The 21887-nt window shown below is 42.1% G+C and overlaps 1 protein-coding gene across 2 annotated transcripts in view; it reads right to left on the reverse strand.

Annotated features, from left to right (window-relative positions):
- Positions 1-3666: 3666 nt before the first annotated feature.
- The window catches only part of FNDC1 (fibronectin type III domain containing 1), an 88450-nt gene continuing 70229 nt past the window's right edge, over positions 3667-21887 (reverse strand). For both annotated transcript variants that reach the window (XM_077925858.1, XM_028723815.2), the window contains exons 15-19: positions 16868-16947; positions 12921-12950; positions 8570-8731; positions 6441-6563; positions 3667-4655 (exon numbers count right to left, since the gene is read on the reverse strand). In XM_077925858.1, coding sequence (XP_077781984.1) covers positions 4540-4655; positions 6441-6563; positions 8570-8731; positions 12921-12950; positions 16868-16947 — 511 coding nt within the window. In that variant the 3' untranslated portion in view covers positions 3667-4539. The remainder of the gene's footprint in view (positions 4656-6440; positions 6564-8569; positions 8732-12920; positions 12951-16867; positions 16948-21887) is intronic.

Here is a 21887-nt window from a genome sequence, read left to right on the forward strand (position 1 = left end):
TTAGTGTGCTCTAATACATGCCCCACTACTAACATAGGCTTCCTTCTTCAGACCTCCCCATGCCAACATGTGGACTGGGGAGTGGGCAGGCTGAAAAGGATGCAATAATGGAAGTGAGGTCAACATGCATGGACCCACTCCCCACCCCTTACACAGCTGCAGTCTTGTTGGGGTAAACATTCATATCAAGCTATTACAAGGATTCCAAGAAAAAGAGATAGAGAAGACCACCTCAAGGTTTCTGCCACTTGAACTCCATCCCTGCCCTAGCCAGGACAATGTACCATCAAGTGCTCTGTGGGAAAGATCCTGGTGGCTTTTCAATATATTTAAAATATGTAATTTAGTGCTACTTGCAATCCATCTTTGAAGAAGTTGTATTCTGAAAGGTGGGGTGTAAATAATTGTAATGATTCTATAAATGGCAGAAAGCTGTTCTGAGTTATTTACATCTGAGCTAGGCCACAGGTGGTGGACATTATGCTAGCACAGTGATCATGTCGGATCCTGAACATGCATTTCCTGGCGCAACAGCTAATGAAATTTGGCCTAAAGGGGACGATATATTATAATGAACACTCCCACACGAAGAGCTTGACTATCCAACTCTGAAAGATTCTTGGATACAAATAAGAACATACAATCAAAAAACATTCCTTCATGAGCTTGTAAAACAATCTCAGATTACATATTAGAGCAATTCAAAGTGGAAAAATGTTTATGGGAGAGGTCTATTAACTTTGCCTTTTAGTTTATTACGAATATTTGGAGAAATTAGTTTCACATTTCAGTCACAGTTTGGATAAAGCTGCATTTCAAGGAAACTAAAATGAAAGAGTCCAACTCTTTAAAACAGTAGAGAAGGAAAGCAGAAGAGGTGGAAATGCAGGGTGGGGGACGGAATATTTGTAAGTCCTACCACACAGATCATAAGGTTTCTGTGGGTTATTTTGGACAACACAATGACAGCCACCCAGTGCTCATCAAACTGTTGGGAAAGGGGGCCTGGGGTATCAGTAGGTCTTTGGCAGTTGCTTGAAGATGCCAGACCTGAAAGAGCCTGTAGCATTGGCTTCAGCTACTAAAACTGTTTGGGTGCTTCCAGATTGTTGCTATTTTCCAGTGAGATTCAATCAAATACCAGCAAGTTCAGGTTGTGCATACATAGCTCATAGGGAGGTCTTGCAATATGGAAAGGGAGAACACGAACACACACACACACACACACACACAGAGAGAGAGAGAGAGAGAGAGAGAGAGAGAGAGAGAGAGAGAGAGAGGAAAGTGTGGGATGATGCTTGTTTTGATCCATCATCTAACCATCCCACCAACAAATCAGAATGAATGCTCATTAACTGTAAGAACATAAGAGGAGCTCTCATGGATTTGGCCAATGGCCCATCTAGTCCTGCATCCTGTATATGCCTGTGGGAAGCCAGCCAGCAGGACCTAAGCGCAACAGCACTTTCCCCTCTTCTCACCTAATCTCCCTGCAAACAAATCAGGATGAATGCTCTATAAACGCCTGCAAAAGGCTCCTCCCCCAGGTACCTACTGAGAAGCTCCATTAGAAAAGCAACTGTACCAAGAGGAATCATCTAGGGAAGGATGCCAGATGTTGTCATTGCTCAGGGTGCCTTATTATCAAAGCCTGCCCCTGCTGGAGATGGTGAAAGATCTGGGGACCCAAGGTCGAGGAACACTATTGCAGGCAATAGGCACAGCCCTGAAGGAGAAGATGGTATGTACAAGCTTAAGGACATGTTTGTATTGTTTGGTGTGGTGGGAAGTCAACACTTATAAAGTTTATTTTGGAAAAGAAAGTATTGGGAACATACGTTGTCCATTTGTTTGTTTGTTTTTAATGCATAGATTTTACTGTATAAAGTAAAGGTAAAGGGACCCCTGACCATTAGGTCCAGTCGTGACCGACTCTGGGGTTGCGGCGCTCATCTCGCTCTATGGGCTGAGGGAGCCGGCGTTTGTCCGCAGACAGCTTCCGGGTCATGTGGCCAGCATGACTAAGCCACTTCTGGCAAACCAGAGCAGCACACGGAAACGCCGTTTACCTTCCCGCCGGAGCGGTACCTATTTATCTACTTGCACTTTGACGTGCTTTCGAATTGCTAGGTTGGCAGGAGCTGGGACCAAGCAACGGGAGCTCACCCCGTCACAGGGATTCGAACCGCCGATCTTCTGATCAGCAAGTCCTAGGCTCTGTGGTTTAACCCACAGCGCCACCTGTGTCCCTTTTTACTGTATAGAGCAGGTTATATTGGGATGAATAAAAATAACATGAAGCCCTGTTCCTTATTTAACTTTCCACTCACTGAGTGGGCTGTCTTTTCATTTCATAGTCCATAGAGGGCAGAGGTATATGCTGCTTTCACTATAACAACATTGCAGAGATGGGTATATATTTCCTTAGGGAATGCTTTATCTCCTTTTGTTTCAGAAAATCAGTGCACCTTCTTTTTGAGTACTCAAATAAAATATAACCAACCCACTTTCCTGTTCCACATAAAACATTTAAATACTAGTTTTATGACCAAGCGTTTCTGATGTATGGGTTGCATGAACTCATGCTCTATAGACATTATCCAGAGAGATATAACCAAAATAAATGCAATTAACAAATACTATTACGTGCTTTAGGAGAGCAATTATATGTTGGAGTCATCTGGAGCTGTGCTGAATAAAACGTTTCAACCTAGCTAAAACCACGTTCTTGGATTTAAGGAAACATGCAGCATGATCATCTACACTGAGGGCTACACTGGTCATTACAGACCCCTCCAGGCATCCTTTTTATTGTGAAAGATTTGTGCTCAAGTTGGTATTGGGGCGGTTATTTGCAATCCTGCTTACAACGCTTGTCTGTGCCTGCAACAGTTTCAGGGTGGACATCCTGCTTCTTTCCCAACCAGTGCGCAATCCTGCTGAAATCCTGTAACTTTTTATTCCACAAATGTTCCAGTTTGGTTTTTGGTTTTTTTAAAATCCCACGTTTGCTGTGTTACAGTGCAAGAACACTGCTCCAGAAGGCAATAATGCCTATATCCACTCCCAAGCCTGGAAGGGCCCTATGTTAAACAATGTATTGTATTTAATTGTTGTTGTTTAGTCGTTTAGTCGTGTCCGACTCTTCGTGACCCCCATGGACCAGAGCACGCCAGGCACTCCTGTCTTCCACCGCCTCCCGCAGTTTGGTCAGGCTCATGTTTGTAGCTTCGAGAACACTATCCAACCAATTGTATTTAATATGCACTTCTAAAAATGAAAAAAAAAAACCACTAGGGGTGGGGAGAACAGCATGATTGGGGCCGCAGTGTTCAGGCAAAGTGAACAGAACCATTCTACACCCCCCTGCAATCCTAATGAACATTGCCCCACTCTGAGGCATTTGTCAATGGCAGCTTTCCACTGGATACAACTGAGCAAATGTGGAATTGCACCTGAAATCACATTTGGTTCCAGTAAGACCAGCTTTTCTTTGTATTTCAGCTTAACTCATTTGTGACACTACCTCTTAAGCTCTAAAGACCATTGGGCATGGCTTTAATTCGCACACTGTTATATTGCTGGGCTGCATCCATATTGGGATATTAGTCAGATTGATAAATGTACCAAATAATTCACCCCCATTGAAACATCACTTGCTCGGAGTCCGGTGCTGAATTCTTCTATTTTATACAAACATCAACATCATTACAGTTCAACAATACTCACAAGAAGAGAAGCCTGGTTCTTTACATGGTTAATGTATTGTGCATAGTATATTTTTCACAGATTTTTTTTTTAGAAGACTTGTTAATTAATAGCACCTTTTACATAAAACCATCCCATACACATAGTCATCTAAATCAACAAGAAAACCTCAGTTCTAAGAAATACTTCTGCAAGCATACAGTACTGGTGGTTGTTGGCTGCTTTTTATAAGTTGAATTTACATAGTGACCTGGTATATCGTGCAGCAATGTGCAAACCCACAGGAGAAGTCTTGAGTAACATTGATCGGTTCTCATGGGCATTTAAGTAACACGGCATGGCTGCATAGCAACATTCTGAAGCATAAGACTCTGCCAGTGGAAGGCAGCAGAGAATCCCGTTAATAGCAGTGGAAAGTGGTTAGCATTCCGTAATGCAAGCAAAGCATGCTTAAGTCATTCCTTGCAAGATACATCACCATTCCGATTTTTCGTGGCTAGCCGAATATATGAGGTTTCAGTGAGCACAGGTAGCACCCATTGTAGATACATCTCCATGCCTTTTAGAGGCAAGGAGATGGAAGGCAGGACTCCTGTCTGCGCTCTAAAGCAGAGTAATCAAGCAGCACCATAGACTTAGGTTTACAAAAGTCTACACAACATGGAGTTTCATCCGTGTCCATCGTCGACTCTTCACTAGTTCCATCCTTTCCGTGTTTCAGTTTTTTCCTTTCTTTGCCAAACCAACTGCTCAGAGTCCTCCGATGACAGTCATTCAAAAGGCACTGCTGGCTGGACTGCGCTGAATCGTTGCAGGAAGACCTCGGCACAGTTACCATTTCCCTGGAATAGGCACACCACACTCATACCAGCCCACGTAGTAGTAAGGCGTCATGTATCCAATGCGTCCAAACGATACAGGCTCTTGCCGATACTGGCGATAATAACCTGTAGGAGTCAAAATAACGGCATTTAGTATCTTAGCATCATCATCATAGGATGTCAGTTTGCATTTCTTAGTGCAGAAAGTATTGATCTGATGTGTAGAGAGCTTTCCTATTCTAATTAATTCAAGAGGGTTCTGGAAGCATCACTGTCTGAAAGAAACAAGCAGATGGTTCATGGTGTTTGGGTTATTCCTTTAGAGAAGCTGAGTACAGCTAGTTTAAACTGGTTCTGTTTCAGTCAAGGTCATGCTGACTATAATAGTGATCCTGGGTTTCACTCTCACTTTCTATCTCTCTTTCCTTCTGGTGTGGTATTCTGTATATAGTGTTAAGGTTTAGACTTATCATAAGTTATTGTAAGATTAAGTTGAGTCTGCTGCAATTGGATTTCTTATCGACAGTGCTAATCCTGAATGTATTGGATTTGTGACCATTATGCTCATTTGCCTTCAGTAGGAGTAAAGCTCTGCTGGATGAAATATAATTGCCTCTGGTCTACTTTGGGGGTCCTGCAATGTGCTTCCGTTTTTGCTCTGCTAACTATACGTTGGAGTTCTGCTCTGGATCAATATTGAGTAGAATTTCATGACATAGGAATGTTATGGTAAAGTGTGGTCTAATCCTGCTGTCTGGGAAATCACCTCAAATGCCACATCCTTCCTCACTGGATTGCCATTGTGTTATTGCATATGGCACACAACTTTCTGTTGGCCATTCTTGGAACAGTTGCATAGAAAAGGATACGTAACTGTTCCAAGAAGCACCTTAGATGACCAACAGAAAGAGTCCCCTTCCTCTTGGGTATTAAGTACTGTTTCTAGACCTACAATTCCTTCACACCCAATACCCAGCTTTGTTCTGCACATATTGTTCCATATTTCAGGTTTCCTGCATCTCCCAGTGTCGTGGCACAGAAACTGGTACTTCATACTTCACAAAGCAAAAACAAGAGTGGCACGGGAAGATCCAGCCATGTAGCTTACTGAATTTGACAGGCATGAAGAAGTTCAGTTACTTTTGATGATGCTAACTGCATTCTGCGTAGCTATGAGTGTGCTAGCTGGAGAAAAAATAACTTTTTGTCCATGCAATTTGAGTGCTGGGAAAATGAGATTTCCCTACAGCAGATGCCCCAGAATAATTTGGTAATTTGGATAATTAAGTCCCCAAAATATGCTTACCTAGGAAAGGACTTTAGTTTCCCATAGAGGAGTAAGGAAAATGAGGGAGGCTGGAATATCAGCACTCACAATCAAAACAGAAGTCAAAGGTATCAGGGTAAAAGCAACATCAAAAAAGCTGTTTGTAGAGGAAAAAGTGGCTGCTTAAAGCATTAGCAGACTTCCCAACATTGTTTTCCACACATGTGGTGTTCTATCTGATCACTGTGCCAGTTCCATACTTTCCTTGTGTCTCATATTTCTGCTTTTTAGAGCCAGCGATCAGGCACATCTGGATTAGCGGCCCTTGCTTAGATTGCAAAGCACAGCATGATCCTGTGACTTCTGCATTTTCTGCCCTCAAAACAAAAGGGTTATAAAAACACCACCATTCTCACAACCTGTGCCTCAAAACCCATCAAAGGTGAGCAGACAATTTATAGCGCAGAATCAATTCAATGCATTTGTGTGATGATTGCTTTGCTTGCAACTGCAATATGTGAGTTTGTTGAGAATCATAAATGCTGAGCACCTGCAATCTGCAAGCTGCCTACAGTCCATTCCACCACTGCTGTGTAATGTAGATTTCTGGTACTCCATACTACCAATTTTGCTTTCTTTTTTACCTTGAATTGGAGGCAGGGCTTCTACATATGACTGCGGCCCTGTTCTTCCATCCAAGTGTGAGTCCACAAACTGGCAATGATCTTCACCTCTTCCCCAGCTATCCCCGATGCTGTAAAACGTATCTGAAAAAGTTGCACATAGAGTTAGAACTTGCAACTGCTGCAACACAGCAAGGGCAGGGGGTAATGTGCAAGAAGAGGCATCTGAAAACATTTGAAAATGGATGGGGGTTGTTCCCTGTTGAGCTCTTTTAGATTGGAGCCATACACTTAACCAGGTTACTCAAACCTGAGTATCTATGGGTTGTAAAGATGAAATATCAGCAGACTCTATTGAGACTGGCAGAGGCATCAGACTTTCAAGTTAGGGGCCAGCTCTGTTTAAATTTAGCAAAGACAAAAATTCTATCTGCACTCAAAAATTAAAGGTGAGGAAGTGCTTTAAAATGTCAGTCCAAAAGTCCATACATCCTCATCCAGGCACCCCCATCCAGACATTTAAGGGTTTTAGAATGTCTCTGGTTTAAATAGTTTGCCTAAGCAACAGATTATGGTTGAATTTTCGGTCTAATGAGAGGGCAAGGAAGGGCTCAGACAGAAGTAATGCTAATCTAGAAATGAAGGGTACAGGTCTCGAAAGTGGGCTTATTTGCTATTTTTGAATATAGCTGAAATAATAGGAGCGTTATGGTAAAAGAATCCACTGGCACAGTATGAAAGGAAGCCAGTGGTCCTCGCCAACATTCCTGAAGTCAGTAAAACAGATTTTTATGTCTGCTATTGGCTGAGAATCCCACTTGAAGATCTCGTGTCTTCTCCTTTTTTGAGTTCATTTTGCCACTGTGCTGGTAGCTGCTTTCAGAGGCAAAGACTCCCTTCTCATTGCATTAAGTGCAATTAGTTGATGTACAATTAAGAATGCACATCAACTAATTGCACTTAATGCAATGGGAAAGCTTTGCCTCTTAAAGCAGCTACCAGCACAGTGGTAGAATGAACTAAAGAAGGAGTGATTTAAAAAGTGTAATTAAGAATGCAGTGACCAGAGAAGGAATGTCCGCTGGGAGTAGCGCAGAAAGAAGAAACGCCATGGTGCATCTGCAGCAGCACAACTGGGCGTCTTCATCTGTCCCAGCTACAACAAAACATGTCTCTCCCATACCAGTCTCTACAGCCACAGCAGGCGCTGCAATTGTCCAACAGCTTGACTTCAACCCCAAAGGAGCACTCCTCCATTGTCTCCCAAGACAGATGGACACCAACAATTAAGAATGCACATTATTGTGAAGTAGCAGCATATTCTTATCAGAAAAGGGAAGCACACACTTCAGAGCGGGGGAGCAATACTGAAGTTGGCTTAGAAAATTGAACTGAGCTTTAGCAATTCAACTAGGATTGGATGAATCTATGAATTTCTGGCCCCAGTCATTTTTGCATGTGTTCCCTAATAAGTCTTTTTATTTCTGCTATAAATATTTTAAATCTGCCCAAGAAGCACATTCAAATATGCATTTTAAGTGCATTTCCCTCTCAAAATATGCATTTTTAGTATTTTCTCTCATGCTACATATGTCTAAACTTTGCAAACTGGTGCCTGAGCTTGTTTCCCCACCACTTCCTCCCTTTTCCTTTTGTGTCATGTCTTTTGGATTGTAAACCTGAGGGCAGAGATTTTGGGGAAGAAACACCCAATCAACCAACTTGGGCAGTACTTTATATCTTTTAGGTTACATCTAAGGCTCCATAGGATGCAAATGGAAGGCTCTAAATCAGGCTGGGGACAGAAGTCACAACATCCACAAGCCTAGACACTATTTCACTTTTAAGTAAGATCATCAGCCACAGTTACCCCAATGTAAGCAAAAACAGAGAAAGAATGGCCAGCCACACTTCATGTGATTATATGCAAGACCCCATTTGAAAAAGCACGGCTTCTTTTTACCACACTCAATTCCTCCAATAACCTAAAAATCACCCTCCCCTGCAAAAGTGGGGCAGCACTTCCCTACCAATTTCTAGGAAAGGATAAATTCTTGTTATGTTGGAGGGATTGGGGTTTACCAGCAGCAATGTTCGCACTAAATATGGAATTTTGGCTCAGCCATAATTCTGTTGACCCAGATACATACCTCTTAGGTCATCGCTGAGGTAAATCTTGTATCTCAATGAATTGCAAAGAACAACACCTACAAATTTTCTGTACCATGTCCGTTTCACATATTGCTTGCCACTGCATTCGGAATATGTGGGGTCATATTTAAAACTGAATGGGATCCAGATTGGTTCACCACCTAAGAAAAGAGTTATAGTAACAGACTTAAAAGTTCAGTTATCAAGTTTCTTAGCTTTTTTATGTTAACCATCATATCTTAATTGATGTTCTATTTTCAGAGGCCATAAAAAGTCTTCATAACCAACATATGAATCCATTCCTAAAGACATTTTCTTGGAAGTGTATTGATTTTATCTAATGGAGCTGACTTACAATTAAATATGCTTAGGACTGGAGTCCAAGTCACAAATGGCATAAACCTGATATTCTCCACCAAGCCTTCAGGGCAGTTGTCAATATCTTAGAATGAAGTAATAATATATTGTAATATAGCATCATGTCATTGTGTTAGTGAAATTGAGATGTGTTTTGTTTCCTTGGTACTTAAAAGAATGGTGTGTCCAACATTACCACCCAATGCTTTTAACTTTTTAAAGTATATTAACTTTATAATCTTAATACAGTTTAATGTGTTTGAAATCCAGGACAGCTGTAAAATGATACTGTTAGGATAGTTGCAGCAATGGGCATTTTAAAGATGGTTTCTTGTCAAAACAAATATTTAAGCACTACTTTATTTTTGTGGTTCTGTATTTCTTTTAAAAAGAAAAAGAAAATGAAGAGAGCGAAAGCCAACAAATCATAAAAGGGTTATTGACTTCGGTGTGCATTGTTATTCGGTGTTAACTCGATATTTTAAAATGAGACTAGAAACATAAGCACTTTTGAGGGGTTTTTTTTTCCTGAACTGAAATTCTGTTTTGTTCCCCCTCCCCTAAAGCTAACATTAAATCAAAACAGATTGCACAAAAGCAAGAAAGCCAAGCAGGTCTTTTCTGAACAGCAACTGTTGTGAGCCATTTCAAACTATGTGGTGGCAATAAGTAAATGCCGCCACTTATTGACAGCCCAATCCACTATCTAGTTATACAGAAGCACTTGGATTTAAAAAGGCAAACTCACATGACCCTTGTATTATGATGATGCTTCCAAATGAGGGAGTGGGTCCCTGGTTCCTTTCCCGTGGCTGTCTATAGTCTATACCACTGCAAAAGGTCTCAAAGTGATTTGAGGTGCAACGAGCTGTGGTGGCTGGCATGGTGGGAATGCACTGCTCACTTGACCGCCACCTGGCTGAGTTGCTGCAGCACACTGGGATTGGAAGGGGCGCAGTAGTGGCATGGTGGAAGCTTACCAGCAGGAGTGCCTGACTGGCTCCACGGTGCCATTGGTACCTGGCCAGCCTTGCCACCACATCCCTTCCTGTCCTAGCATGCTAACAGAGGTCAAGTGAGCGACACAGCCTCACCACGACATCTGCCACTGCTGGTAAGACAGTAACCACAATCAGGGCACCATGGATCAGAAAACTACTTCAGTGTGCATTCAAAGGCCCTATTCAAGGATTGACCCTCGCCTGCTCTGTGACCTCCTCACTTCTCTTATGTCTTTGCTGCCCAGTTCATGTGCCTCTCATGTGCTATAAGGGGACCTTGTGGGGAGCATGCTGGGTCCAGTGACCTTTTAAATGCATTTCTGGGAGGAGGGGCTACTGGTTTGTTTTCATTTTCATTCCATTTTGTATTTTGTGTTCTCATTTATGTTGTGAACCACCCTGTGGTATTTGGATAAAGGGTGGTGAAATAAATGGATAAATATAACGCAAAGAAATCTCATACAAGCAAAGCATGCTCTCTCCACTGCAGAAGCTGCCCTTACAGAAAGAGGTGCAGAGACTGGGCAACAAGAACGCAACAGAGGGAGTGGAGCTACCAAGTGTCCCCGCCTCCTCATGTAATCATACAATGGGGGGGGGATGCCTGAAAAGGGTTAATGTTCACCACCTCTATAAGCTTGTGAGAATTTGTAAAGACTCAAGCTGACATCAGTTGTCCTGATTCAAAGTCCCATGAGCTCTGGTATGTAAACATAGGCAGCAGAGCGCCAACCGGATCATTTCAGATGTAAATTGTAGTTTTGTGAATACGAAAGGGTTATGTAGGGAGCTGCCCCATTGACTGAAATAAATAGGGCAGTGTCCATGTGGGGGGTAGAGTCCTGTGCCTGCCCCAGGGCCCCCATGCCTGCAGTAAATCACTTGGTCGGGTGATAGGCACTAAATACTTGGACTTCATATGTGTTGGATCAGACTGTAAAAATATCAGCACAGACTGAACACATAAAAGAATTCTCAGCTACAAGCTGTAAATAGATCAAACAGTAAAATCTATGTTGCTTCTATAATAACTGCTACTCTACCCACGAACGGGACAAGGGAAGGTTACAAAGTGAAAGTTGTTGTTTCCTTGCTTTCACGGCATTCTCCCTGTGCTCTGTCTCCCTTATGCTGTTGGCAACTGTTCCATGGGATGGGAACCACATTTTTAAAAGGAGAAAAGACAAAGCAACATTTGGTCTTTTCTTTAATCGATTCTTTTGACTCCAAAAGAAGCACACCATAATCCTGTAAACACACATAAATTCGTGAATAACACGCAGGAGTAGTCTCATTGAGTTTGGCTGAGATGGGCTTCAGTACAACTGACTTGAGTTTAATGGGACTTCTTTTGTGCCCAAAAAGTTTTTTCACATGTGCCATTCTTTCCAGCATTTCAGCCAGAATATTCTCAGTGTGGACAAAACAATGAACTGTTCGTGGAAAGAAAACTACACAATGAATGTGAATCAGAGCACTCAACATTCCCTTGCTATTCATCAGCATAGTGTCTCCCCATGAACAAATCTCAGTGAAACTGGCTATCCTTCGCCATAGTTGGTGCTGTGAAGCATGCCATGTGGTTTTCATTATACGTTCAGTTCTGCTTGGAAGAGTTATTTGGCACCTCTGAGTTATCAGGCACAAAACTCTGGGGTAAATTATCATTCCAATAATAATTTTAAGCCTTAATAGTAGCAGATAATCACATGTAAACATATCTTAGTTCACACTTCCCATTAAAGTCCCTTAAAAGACAGTGTGGGGAACATCAGAGGCTCGATGTGGCCCTCCAGACCTATCTATGTGGCCCTCAGAACACCTATTCTCTCCAGGCCACACCCCCTCAGTGGCCTGCTTCAAACCCTGAGTATTTTTGCATAGCTGGATTGTGTCCTTGAGCTCTGAGACTGCCACTTTCTTGTTAGGGCAGAGGAGAAAGAGGGTATGTAGAAACTAGCCTAGTCTACAAAGGTAAACTACGTTTGTTCCTCTGCCCACTTTCGCCTCCAGCCCTGCTCACCCTGGCATGTGGCTCTTGGAAGGTTTCCCATGAGGGAAGGTGTCCCTCAAGCTCAAAAAGGTTCCCCATTTTTATGCAAAAATATGTTTTGGATATCTAGCATTTTTCAAAATGCTTCGAACTGTGTGGTGAAAAGTGGGGTATATATGTTTTTAATCAGCCTTGAAAATATCCCATGAAAGTTACTAGCCTGCAAAATCTTTTAGTAGCCTGCCGGAAGCTGGCAGAGGAGGGGAAAAGAACTCCAGATCGCCTTCAGCAGCCCCCTGAACTTCTCTTATTACTAATGCACATCTTTGCAAGGTGTCGAAGCTTCCTACCTCCAGCAACCTCCCTGGTTTCTATGCTGGGAGCAGAGGAGAGACAGGACACTGGTAGTGGCATGTGTGGTTTGATGGATCTGCACTCCCTGTTGCTGCTTACCTAGACCAGGCTGGGGCAGCAGCAATGTCTGGGCTTGGAGGACACACCACCCCATCCCAGAATGGTCCAGGTAAACAGCAAAGATCTGGGTGTTGGGTCCTGCCCCAGTATGCAAACCACTCCTGTAGAGCGCTCTGTCCCCTCTCCACCTATCCACATGCAATTCCTTGTCACCTGTGCTTACCAGGCCAATGCATAAATGCAAGGCTGTTCTAAATAAATAAATGTAAATGGATATATAACATGGTTAAAAATGGACAGCAATGTACTATCCAAAACTTTAAATCTCGGTATCCTGTCTCCAGAACTTGACTGCCCCAGAAAGCATAAAGGAAGCAGATAATAGAATCAGGTGAAAGGGCAGTTTTCCGCATTCTTGTTTATTCATAAAACTCTCTCCTCTCTCCCTCTCAAAGGAAGACTCCCTCTCTCCCTTTCAAAGGAAGTCAATAATTTTAAATTTCTCTGTCAGCTGCACAATGTCACAACATTAGGTTTTGCAGTACTCAGGACAAGATAATATCTGAAAACAGCAAGGAGACTTACCCGGTGGTCTGACAATAAGTAGAGGATTATCTATAAAGAGGGAACAAGAAAATGCATGAGTGGCTTACACTGAAGATTTATATCCCCTGAAGCCAAAATAAAAACCAAAATGCTACATCAAAAATGGTGGGTTGCAAAAGTTAATTTTCTTATTCCTGTTTATTTCGAAAGCAAAACTACTCCCACGCAAGTCAGTCTACAAAAAAATAGTTGAGTATGCAATATTCCTTTAAAAAAAAAAAAAGTATTTACATTATGTTTGCTTTTATAACCATCTTTTTTCATTTATGTGAGTGAAATTAGCATATTTGTTTATTATGGATTTGAATTTTTGAAACGTGGCAATGTTTCGATTGCACGTCATGGGGAAGGTAGAGAAAACCATGTTGTGTTGAGCAGTAACTTAGCAACCATGAAATGTCAAGCTAGCCAACCATTTGAATAATAAGCCAACCATTTCAACAGGGGATGATGATGGCAAATAACTCTTGCATCATCTGCAACGATAGCAAGCTGTAAAGAGCTGAATGGGGATCAATGAAGAGAAACACAATTACAATATGGAACAGGGACAGGTGGTGCTTCAAATTAACCATTCAGAAAACTCTACTCTCGTGAAAATGTGAAAGAATGTGCAAAGAGGGCTAGGCTTGCTTTTTGCCATCACTCCTGGTTGCTAGCCATGTGTTGAGAGCACTAGATTGGATAGACAGTCAGGATTCCTTTCCCCCTTGCAGGGAGGAGCTCTTGCGCATAGATTGGCATGTGCATAAAGCCCTTTCCAAATCTGCAGATGGCAGTGGTGGGGCAAGCCTGCCAGATTCAGCAGGTGACATAGCATGGCTAGATCATGCTGCCCTGTAACACACAGACAGCCCCACACATACGTGGTGTGATTAGCTACTGCTTTTCAGCAAGACAAAATTATTCTTAGGACTAAGCGGAATGCTTTCATCCATTCCCGCAACACACTTTAAAAAGTAATGCAACACATTCCTTACTTACTAACAAAACACTAACCTGGCTGTTGCCCAATTTCATAACTCTCAAGACTGTTCATTGTAAGAATTCTAGTCTATTAATCAGTTACCGTATTTTTCTGTGCATAAGACACCCCCATGTATAAGACAACCCCTATTTTTTTTGAGCCCAAAATTAATTAATAAATATTTTAAATACCAAACAGAATAACTTTGATATTTTATTAAATATTCAAAACAGTGGTATATTTAGTACCGTATATTTAAACATCAAACAGTGACGCAAGCTGTGTAATGGCGGCTGCTCCTGACAGCTCCGTGCAACTCCACTGTAGCTGCAGCTCCAGCTCTCCAGACTGCGTGTTGCACTTTCGTCTCAGTATTTACGGTATGTACCGTATTTACTCCACAAGCGCCGCTGATTGAGGAGCTGCGACTGCCAGAGCTGCCTGAGTGAGTGCGCTTGGGGAATGGGGGGGGGTCTGGGTAGCCAGGGGGTGGCTGAGGGAACCGGGTGGAAGGGACAATGTCCGGAGTGGGGGCTGCTGGGGGGGGGGGAGTACCAGACCAGGGTTTGTCGTGAGGCCAATAGTGAGGGGAGGCTGTGGGGGGGGGGGGAGAATATGGATGGCGGCATGAATTTATTTATATATTTAATTGCAACATTCCCTGTATAAGACGACCTCCAATTCTAAACTTAAAAAAAGTGGGGAGAGATGTTGTCTTATACACGGGAAAATACGGTAATTGCTCTATTAAGTCTGCATGAGCAAAATCAGTGATTCTGAAGCAAGAAGCATTGCTTTTGGATGCTGCATACATGTGTTGCAGTGGACACAGACAATCCCTCCAATGTAAGAGAAAAGGAGGGACGTCTTTTTAAAGTTAGTGCTTGCCACCTTCAGTTTTTATACCTACTTGTATTAAAAATTATGTGTTTTAAAAAATACACTGCCTAGTTAATCAGCAACATCTTTTAGCATTTTTTTTTAAATTCTACCTGATTAAGGCAGCAATCCACCTACCTGGGGGTAAGTCCCACTGAACTCAATAGGACCTTCTTCTAAGTAGACAAGTACAGGACTGAACTATTAATCGTTTAAATGTTACAGCCCTCCTATAAATCCATTATATAAAACGCTTTACTTGATTTTGAAGTTTTTAACTTCAAAAATACCATTTTGATAGCTAAAAGTGCCTATAAATTCTATGGCAGGAACTCTAGAATCAGGTTTAGGGGGTGAACGGGAATAAAAAACAACTTATTGGAGGGCCCAAGTCTGTGGCAGTAATGGCCAGTGATTATCCTGAGTTTGTTAAGGGATCAACACATTGTATTTTGATATTTAACTGTGCTGGCTGGCCTTTGAGCAACCATCTCAGCAAAAATAAAAGAAATAAAATATTTAACTATGCTTTAAAAGAAAAAGCTCTCTTTAAAAAGCCTTGTCATAGAAATATCGCCATTATGAAACGGGAACAAGCTTCAACCAAAAGAGTAAAAAACTGAAATGGAAAATTGTTTCCCATATTCCTTCCAGACAATTACCTCCAGCTGCTCAGCTGCTCACAATTAAAAAACTAATTTTAAGTGTCTCGCCAATTTAGCAAAGGCACACTCAACATCCTTTTTAAAAAAATTTAAATTTAACCTCCCAATTCTCAGGGCAATGATATCCAAGTTCACACCAGGCAGCTCTGAAGACAACTGGCCTGCACAAGGAACTAGTCAGAAATGTTAGTTAAGTGTTGGCTTCCTCTACTAGAAATGGAAAAGGCCACATGACCTACTTCCTCCCATTTGGCAGAGGATGATTGGAACCCTGACATGTCATCTTGATTCTGCAAGGTTCATGCTGAACCTCTGGATTGTACAAGCTACTGCTTCTATCACCTGCTGAAAACCATGCTTTACTTTTCTATGCATGCTTACACCATTTGTCAGCATGCAATCAGGAGGAACAATCTATGAATTAGCCACATGCTTTTGAATGATCCCGGGAGATTCCTTTCTGCTCTGATCCCCCATACCACCAAATTATCTTGCTCCTGGGTCTTCTTTGTCCCTGTTCTCTGCTTTATTGCCTGCCCAACAAGCCTGTCTCCATCCAGCCTGTCTCCATCTTTTCTATTTCAAAAGATAGAGCTGGTTCACACATCCAGCAACCTAATGTGAGCACTTCCTGTCTGTGGGATTAGCACAGAGGTGGGATAATGGCAGCCATCAAATGTACTGACTGACCCATATTTACCATAAAGGTTGACTCTTGAGCTTTGATTCTTTGGCAGAAATTCCAAACACATGCATGGTTTAATTCGGGGGTAGACAACATAGTGCCCATCAGTCCCAGCCAGCATTTCCAGTGGTCAGGAATTATGGGAGTGCAGTCCAAAACAACTGGAAGGCACCATGATGGCTGCCCCTGCTTTAATTCCTTTGACTTTGCTGCTAGATTTAGTTACCTCTCAACATGACCTTGAAATGCAACCTTGTTTACAATACATCCCACCTCCAGTTGTCTTCTTTGGGGCTAATTCTCTTTTCTTCAATTCTTTCTTCACCTACACTCTACTATTGGGGCCTATACTGTATATTGGGTCCTATAGTAACTTGTTCCTTAACCACTTTCTTCCATCAAAACCTAGTCTTCCTTCATTCCTTCCAAAAATCACAATGATTCCTGCACTCTTTCTACTCACTTGGTTATATTCAAGGGGCTTAAACAATATTATTCTATACATTTCATGGTATATTTTTAGATTTTCAACTATGGCAACCTGCCCTTTAGCTTCAGGCAGAGTTGGGAAAACATTAGCAGGAAGGAACACTGCAAGAATGTCAGGTCATGTTCTTTACAAATATAATTAGTGAAAGTCTGGGATTTTCTGAAACCAATGGACGTTTTTAAAAGCAAGAACATAATTCCATAGCATGGAGGTAAAATGTTCACATTTGTGAAGCCATACCTGATTCTGTGATGTAGGAGATTGAGGAGCTTATCGGTCCATAACCATATGGATTCTTCGCTTGGACTCTAAAGTAATACCTAAAGAAGAGAAAGAGAAGGGCAGGGAGAACACAACGGTCCATGAAAATGGCACTAAATCCATTTATGATTAATGAAGTTACGGAAATGTCAAACAGATAGTCGCTGTGTGACATAGTATCTAAAGTGCATTGGCCCTTGCAGTTCACCATACAAGGAAATGCCACAATTTACATTGTAGTAAGGTAGCTTATCTAGATCTAAGTCCACAATTCTGATGAGGAAACTATCGTACTGCACCCTATAGCTAGTGCAGATCAAAATTTGTACCTAGCCGGACTATTGGGCTTGAAGGAAGGTCAGGATGCATTTCTTTCCAAAATGTAGCAGTAATTGCTTCATACCAGGTTCTGGGAAACTGGGTAGACTATCAGATACTAAAGGTAACCAGAGAGAGACAAAGGCATGTGTCACTTTACAGACTTTGGACTCAGCTAGACTGCTAAAGAAAAAGCAATTTATCTGTGTTGTATATGCGATAGAGTGGGACGCGGGTGGCACTGTGGTCTGAACCACTGAGCCTCTTGGGCTTGCCAATCAGAAGGTCGGCGGTTCGAATCCCCACGACGGGGTGAGCTCCCATTGCTCGGTCCCAGCTCCTGCCAACCTAGCAGTTTGAAAGCACGTCAAAGTGCAAGTAGATAAATAGGTACCGCTCTGGTGGGAAGGTAAACGGCGATTCCGTGCTCTGCTCTGGTGGCCACATGACCCAGAAAAACTGTCTGCAGACAAACCTCGGCTCCCTCAGCCAGTAAAGCGAGATGAGCGCAGCAACCCCAGAGTCGTTCGCGACTGGACTTAACTGTCAGGGGTCCTTTACCTTTACTTTTTTTATATGCGGTAGAACTTTCCACCACCAGATGGCGACATAAAGTCCCATTTTTCTCTACCTATTTTCCCTGTTTAAATTTACAACGTGTTTAACTGAAACACTTCTCAGTCCAGGCTGAGATTCTGAATAGTGGACCACAAGCTATCAATTTAACAAACCCCCAGTTTACCAAAGATTAGGAATTTCGCAACACGACTACTTCCCTATACAACAATCAATTTCAATGGAGCTGAATCTGCTGTCAAAATTACAAAAGAGCTTAAAAAGAAAACATCAGAAAATACACTACAGCATGTAACTTGTGATCCTGAAGTGGAGAAATACTACAACTGTAGATGTAAACACATGCTCAGTGCAGAAGAATAATTCACAAATAATCAGAAACACAAAAGGTACAAGCTAAAGCCAACCACAACAACCACACTGGAGAAGCCAGATTTCCTCAGAACATGAATTTTTACAATTGGAACTAACACAAGGCAGGTGAACCCCATGTTGTGCTGATGTAAATGGGTGCACATAATTGACAAGAATCACAGGTTCATTTATCCAATCAAACACCAAGCAATCAGAAACACTTCAGCTGGGGCAGAATATGATACTGGTTCCTTCTACTACTGACCGCTCTGATAAAGCTTCCACCTCACACAGGGCAAGAGAAGATTAAGCAGCATGCAGAATACCCCACCCACCAGGAAACACTCAAAGAAAATGACAATTGAAACAAGAGTTTCCATTGTGTTGTCACTACAATTGCATATACTACTAGCCATGTGAAACCCTGTAAATGGTACAGAGGCCATGGGCTGGATGATCTGCTCATTTTATTATTGTACCATAACCAAAACGTCAATAGTAAAAATCCCCAACCCTAATTGCTCAAAGCACATATTGCTTGGAGAACTGTTTAATTTAAATTGCATTTTTTAATATGAATAGAGCATTGGGGGTGCTATGATAAATGGCCCTCTGATCCAATAGGGGGAGGCTGCAGAAAATCTATTACCTGACATGCATCAAGGAACTTGATTTGCAACTCCAGGTGATAGGTCAGAGAATTGAGGGAGGAGTCAGAGTAGCAGCGCAGGAACCACCTTCTGCTGCATAGTCAACAGAGACCTGGATACTGTGAGTTCAGGTCACTGGGTGCTATTAAAACAAGTCTTGCTGGATCCTGCACTTGCAGACACATACACACACTTCCCACCCCAACAAGAAAAAACCACTGGCATTCTCTAATTACCAGCATCGATTTGGCCACTTCATTTGCTTCATATCCAAATGCAAGTCTTGCCAAAAGAACAGCATCCCCTGAAGGCTTCAAACCACATGACCTTCCTAACTGACTGGCTCAGGCAGGGAAAATGCCACCAAAACTTGGATTATTTCCCTTGGCAATATTCCTTTCAGCGTCTAACTAGGTTAAATGCTGCATTGCCTAGAAAAACCTAAGACAATTACCGTTCCGAGTGCTAGGCCTCTAGGCTATTACTAAGGCTGGAGACAAGGCATTTTTCAGAGAGCTGAAGGTGGTATGATAGAGGAGACAATGCTTATGGCACGTGCTGCAAAAAACACACACAACTCAGTAAGAATACAAAATATATTATTGTTTATGAAATGAGTGTGTAGAAGTATGCAACAGTGGTCCTATCATGCCATTCTCAACTATCTGAAAAGCTAATCCCCTGCCTATTCTTATATCCCCAAAGAAAAGGACTAACTTGCTATAATAACCAAAAATTCCATTGTGTTCCATTGTGTTGCTTCTAGTGCCAATGGAAATATGACAGAAAATCCATGGGGTTAGAAGTGGTTATGCAAACCCTGGGAGGGCGACTTTTGGTGGTCTCACACCAGGATCAACCTGTGCGTGTCTTATAGACATGCTCTTTTCCTATTGCTGTATATTTCCTCTTTCCTCTCAGGAACCTGCCCATACTTTAGGGCCTTCATAACCCTGTTCTGGGTGTCTTTGCCCTTCCAGAGGTTAGGAACGTAGAAACTGACTTATGCTGAGTTAGGTCATTGGCCCAAAAAGCTCAATATTGCCTACATCAGGGTTTCACAAGCTTCTGCATTCATTGACCCCTTGTCAAGCATATAACATTGTCATTGACCCCTACCCCACTTCTTAGGAATGTAAATGAAATGAAATAAAAAAATATCAAGATATAATCTACATTTATTAATCATCCATCACCATTACTAGGAATAATATAATGCAAAAACTAATGAATACTGTTGTAATAAACACAGAGCTTCCTCACTGGGAAGGCATAGGTGTTCTGTACATGTCTATGCCCTTTTTTTATTAGCCTCATAGCCACTGAGTTATAGTCCTGGCATGTGGTGACAGGGATGCTATCCTTCTTGGTGATGGGGCACCAAGTGTGGAATATTCTTTCTAGAGATGCCCTTCCTTAAGAAAGCATCTGCCATACTCCACTCAGCAAGGGTACCTGGAGAAGATAGGCAAAACTTTAAATTCCACTCAGTGCATAGCTCTGGTTATTTGATTTTTAAAAATATTGCTATACAGCGGAACCTCGGTTTTTGAGTGTCTCAGAAGCTGAACAATTTGGAACCCAAATGCCAAAAACCCGGAAGTAATTGCTTCCATTTTCAAACACACCTCAGAAGTCAAACGGCTTGCGAGGCACGTTTCTCCATTTTTCCAATCGATTTTGCTGATCATCCATTGATCCTCGGTTTTTGAACGTTTTGGAAGTTGTACGGTCTTCTGGAACAGATTACATTCTAAAATCGAGGTTCCACTGTATTAATTCATTACATATGCCTATGGGTGTTGTAAAATAATGAAAAACAAGCTATTTGTTTTCTTCTTCATCAAACTCTGACCTACCTGCAAAGGATCAGTAGCCCTCAACCTTTTCAGACCTGAAACCCAGCTTTAGCCCTAACAATGTACAGTATTCTGGGACCCACTCCATTTTTTTCATTATGCATTTCTAACGTGGTGAGAACCACTTCAGATGAAGCCAAGTTGAAGGCCAATATACTAGAATCAAGTTTCACTCAGCAGCAGCAGCAACAGCAATTCAAAAAGTGTCATCAGGCATGTGGTTTGGGTGTGTGTGTAGACACTGTTTACTTGGACTTTTAAAAAGCTTTGGATAGACTCCCTCATGTGCAAAACTAACGGTTACCGGAGAAGAGGAGAAATCTTCTTATTGACTGGTGACTAGTTAAAGAACAGGAAGCCAAGAGTAGAAAGAAATTGGCATCTCTCACAATGGAGGGATGTATTCAGTTGGGTCCACCAAGGCTTGAAAAGAGGGTAGACAAATTCATAGAGGACAAGGCTATCATTGACTACTAATCAAGGATAGATAGGATTTCCAGTGTCAGAAGCAGCATGGCTTTGAATATCTGTCGCTAGGGTTCAAGAGTGGGAGAGTGCTCTTGCACCCATATCCTGCTTGCTAACTTCCCATAGGCATCTGGGTGGCAAGAAGAGGATGACAGTTTTGTACTGATCGAGCAGGATTCTTCTTATGTTCTCACAAAGAAGAAGGGATTACTTAAAGATTTGTTTGTTTTTTAGTAGATGGTGTCATCTGAATTATTCCCCTGTCCCTATCTGGCACACAGTGAAGATCAACAGAGTTATAGATCTTTATGCCACGAGTCTTTCTATCTCCTTTTCTCATGACCAACGTTTAATTATTTTTTTCCACTTGTCTGCAAACTGATCTGAATGTAATTAAGGGCCGTGTGATGCCTGCAGGGAAAATAAAAACAACCCCCTCATAACTTTCTTCTCCATGTAATCCTAGCTGTGGCAGACGAAAACCACATAAAAGCTTGGAACGGAGGAGAGCTATGTTTTCTTTTCTTTTCTTCCCCTTTGTTTTCCCTGACACAGTCCATTGCAATGTGGAAACATTCACCAGCGGTTTAAACATAGGCCCTCATTCTTTTCTGCGGCTGAACAGGCTTTCCGCAGCTCAAGGAGTGCAAACTGGGATTCAAAGCAACCAGCTATATCCCCTTAACGTCGGGATGGGAGCCCACCACAATTCATTTCTCTATCAGATTCATAGGCTGCCTTGCCCCCAAGGAACTCAGAGTGTTATATAGGGGA

The sequence above is a fragment of the Podarcis muralis genome, chromosome 3 (assembly GCF_964188315.1).
Source record: "Podarcis muralis chromosome 3, rPodMur119.hap1.1, whole genome shotgun sequence".
Lineage (NCBI taxonomy): Eukaryota > Metazoa > Chordata > Lepidosauria > Squamata > Lacertidae > Podarcis > Podarcis muralis.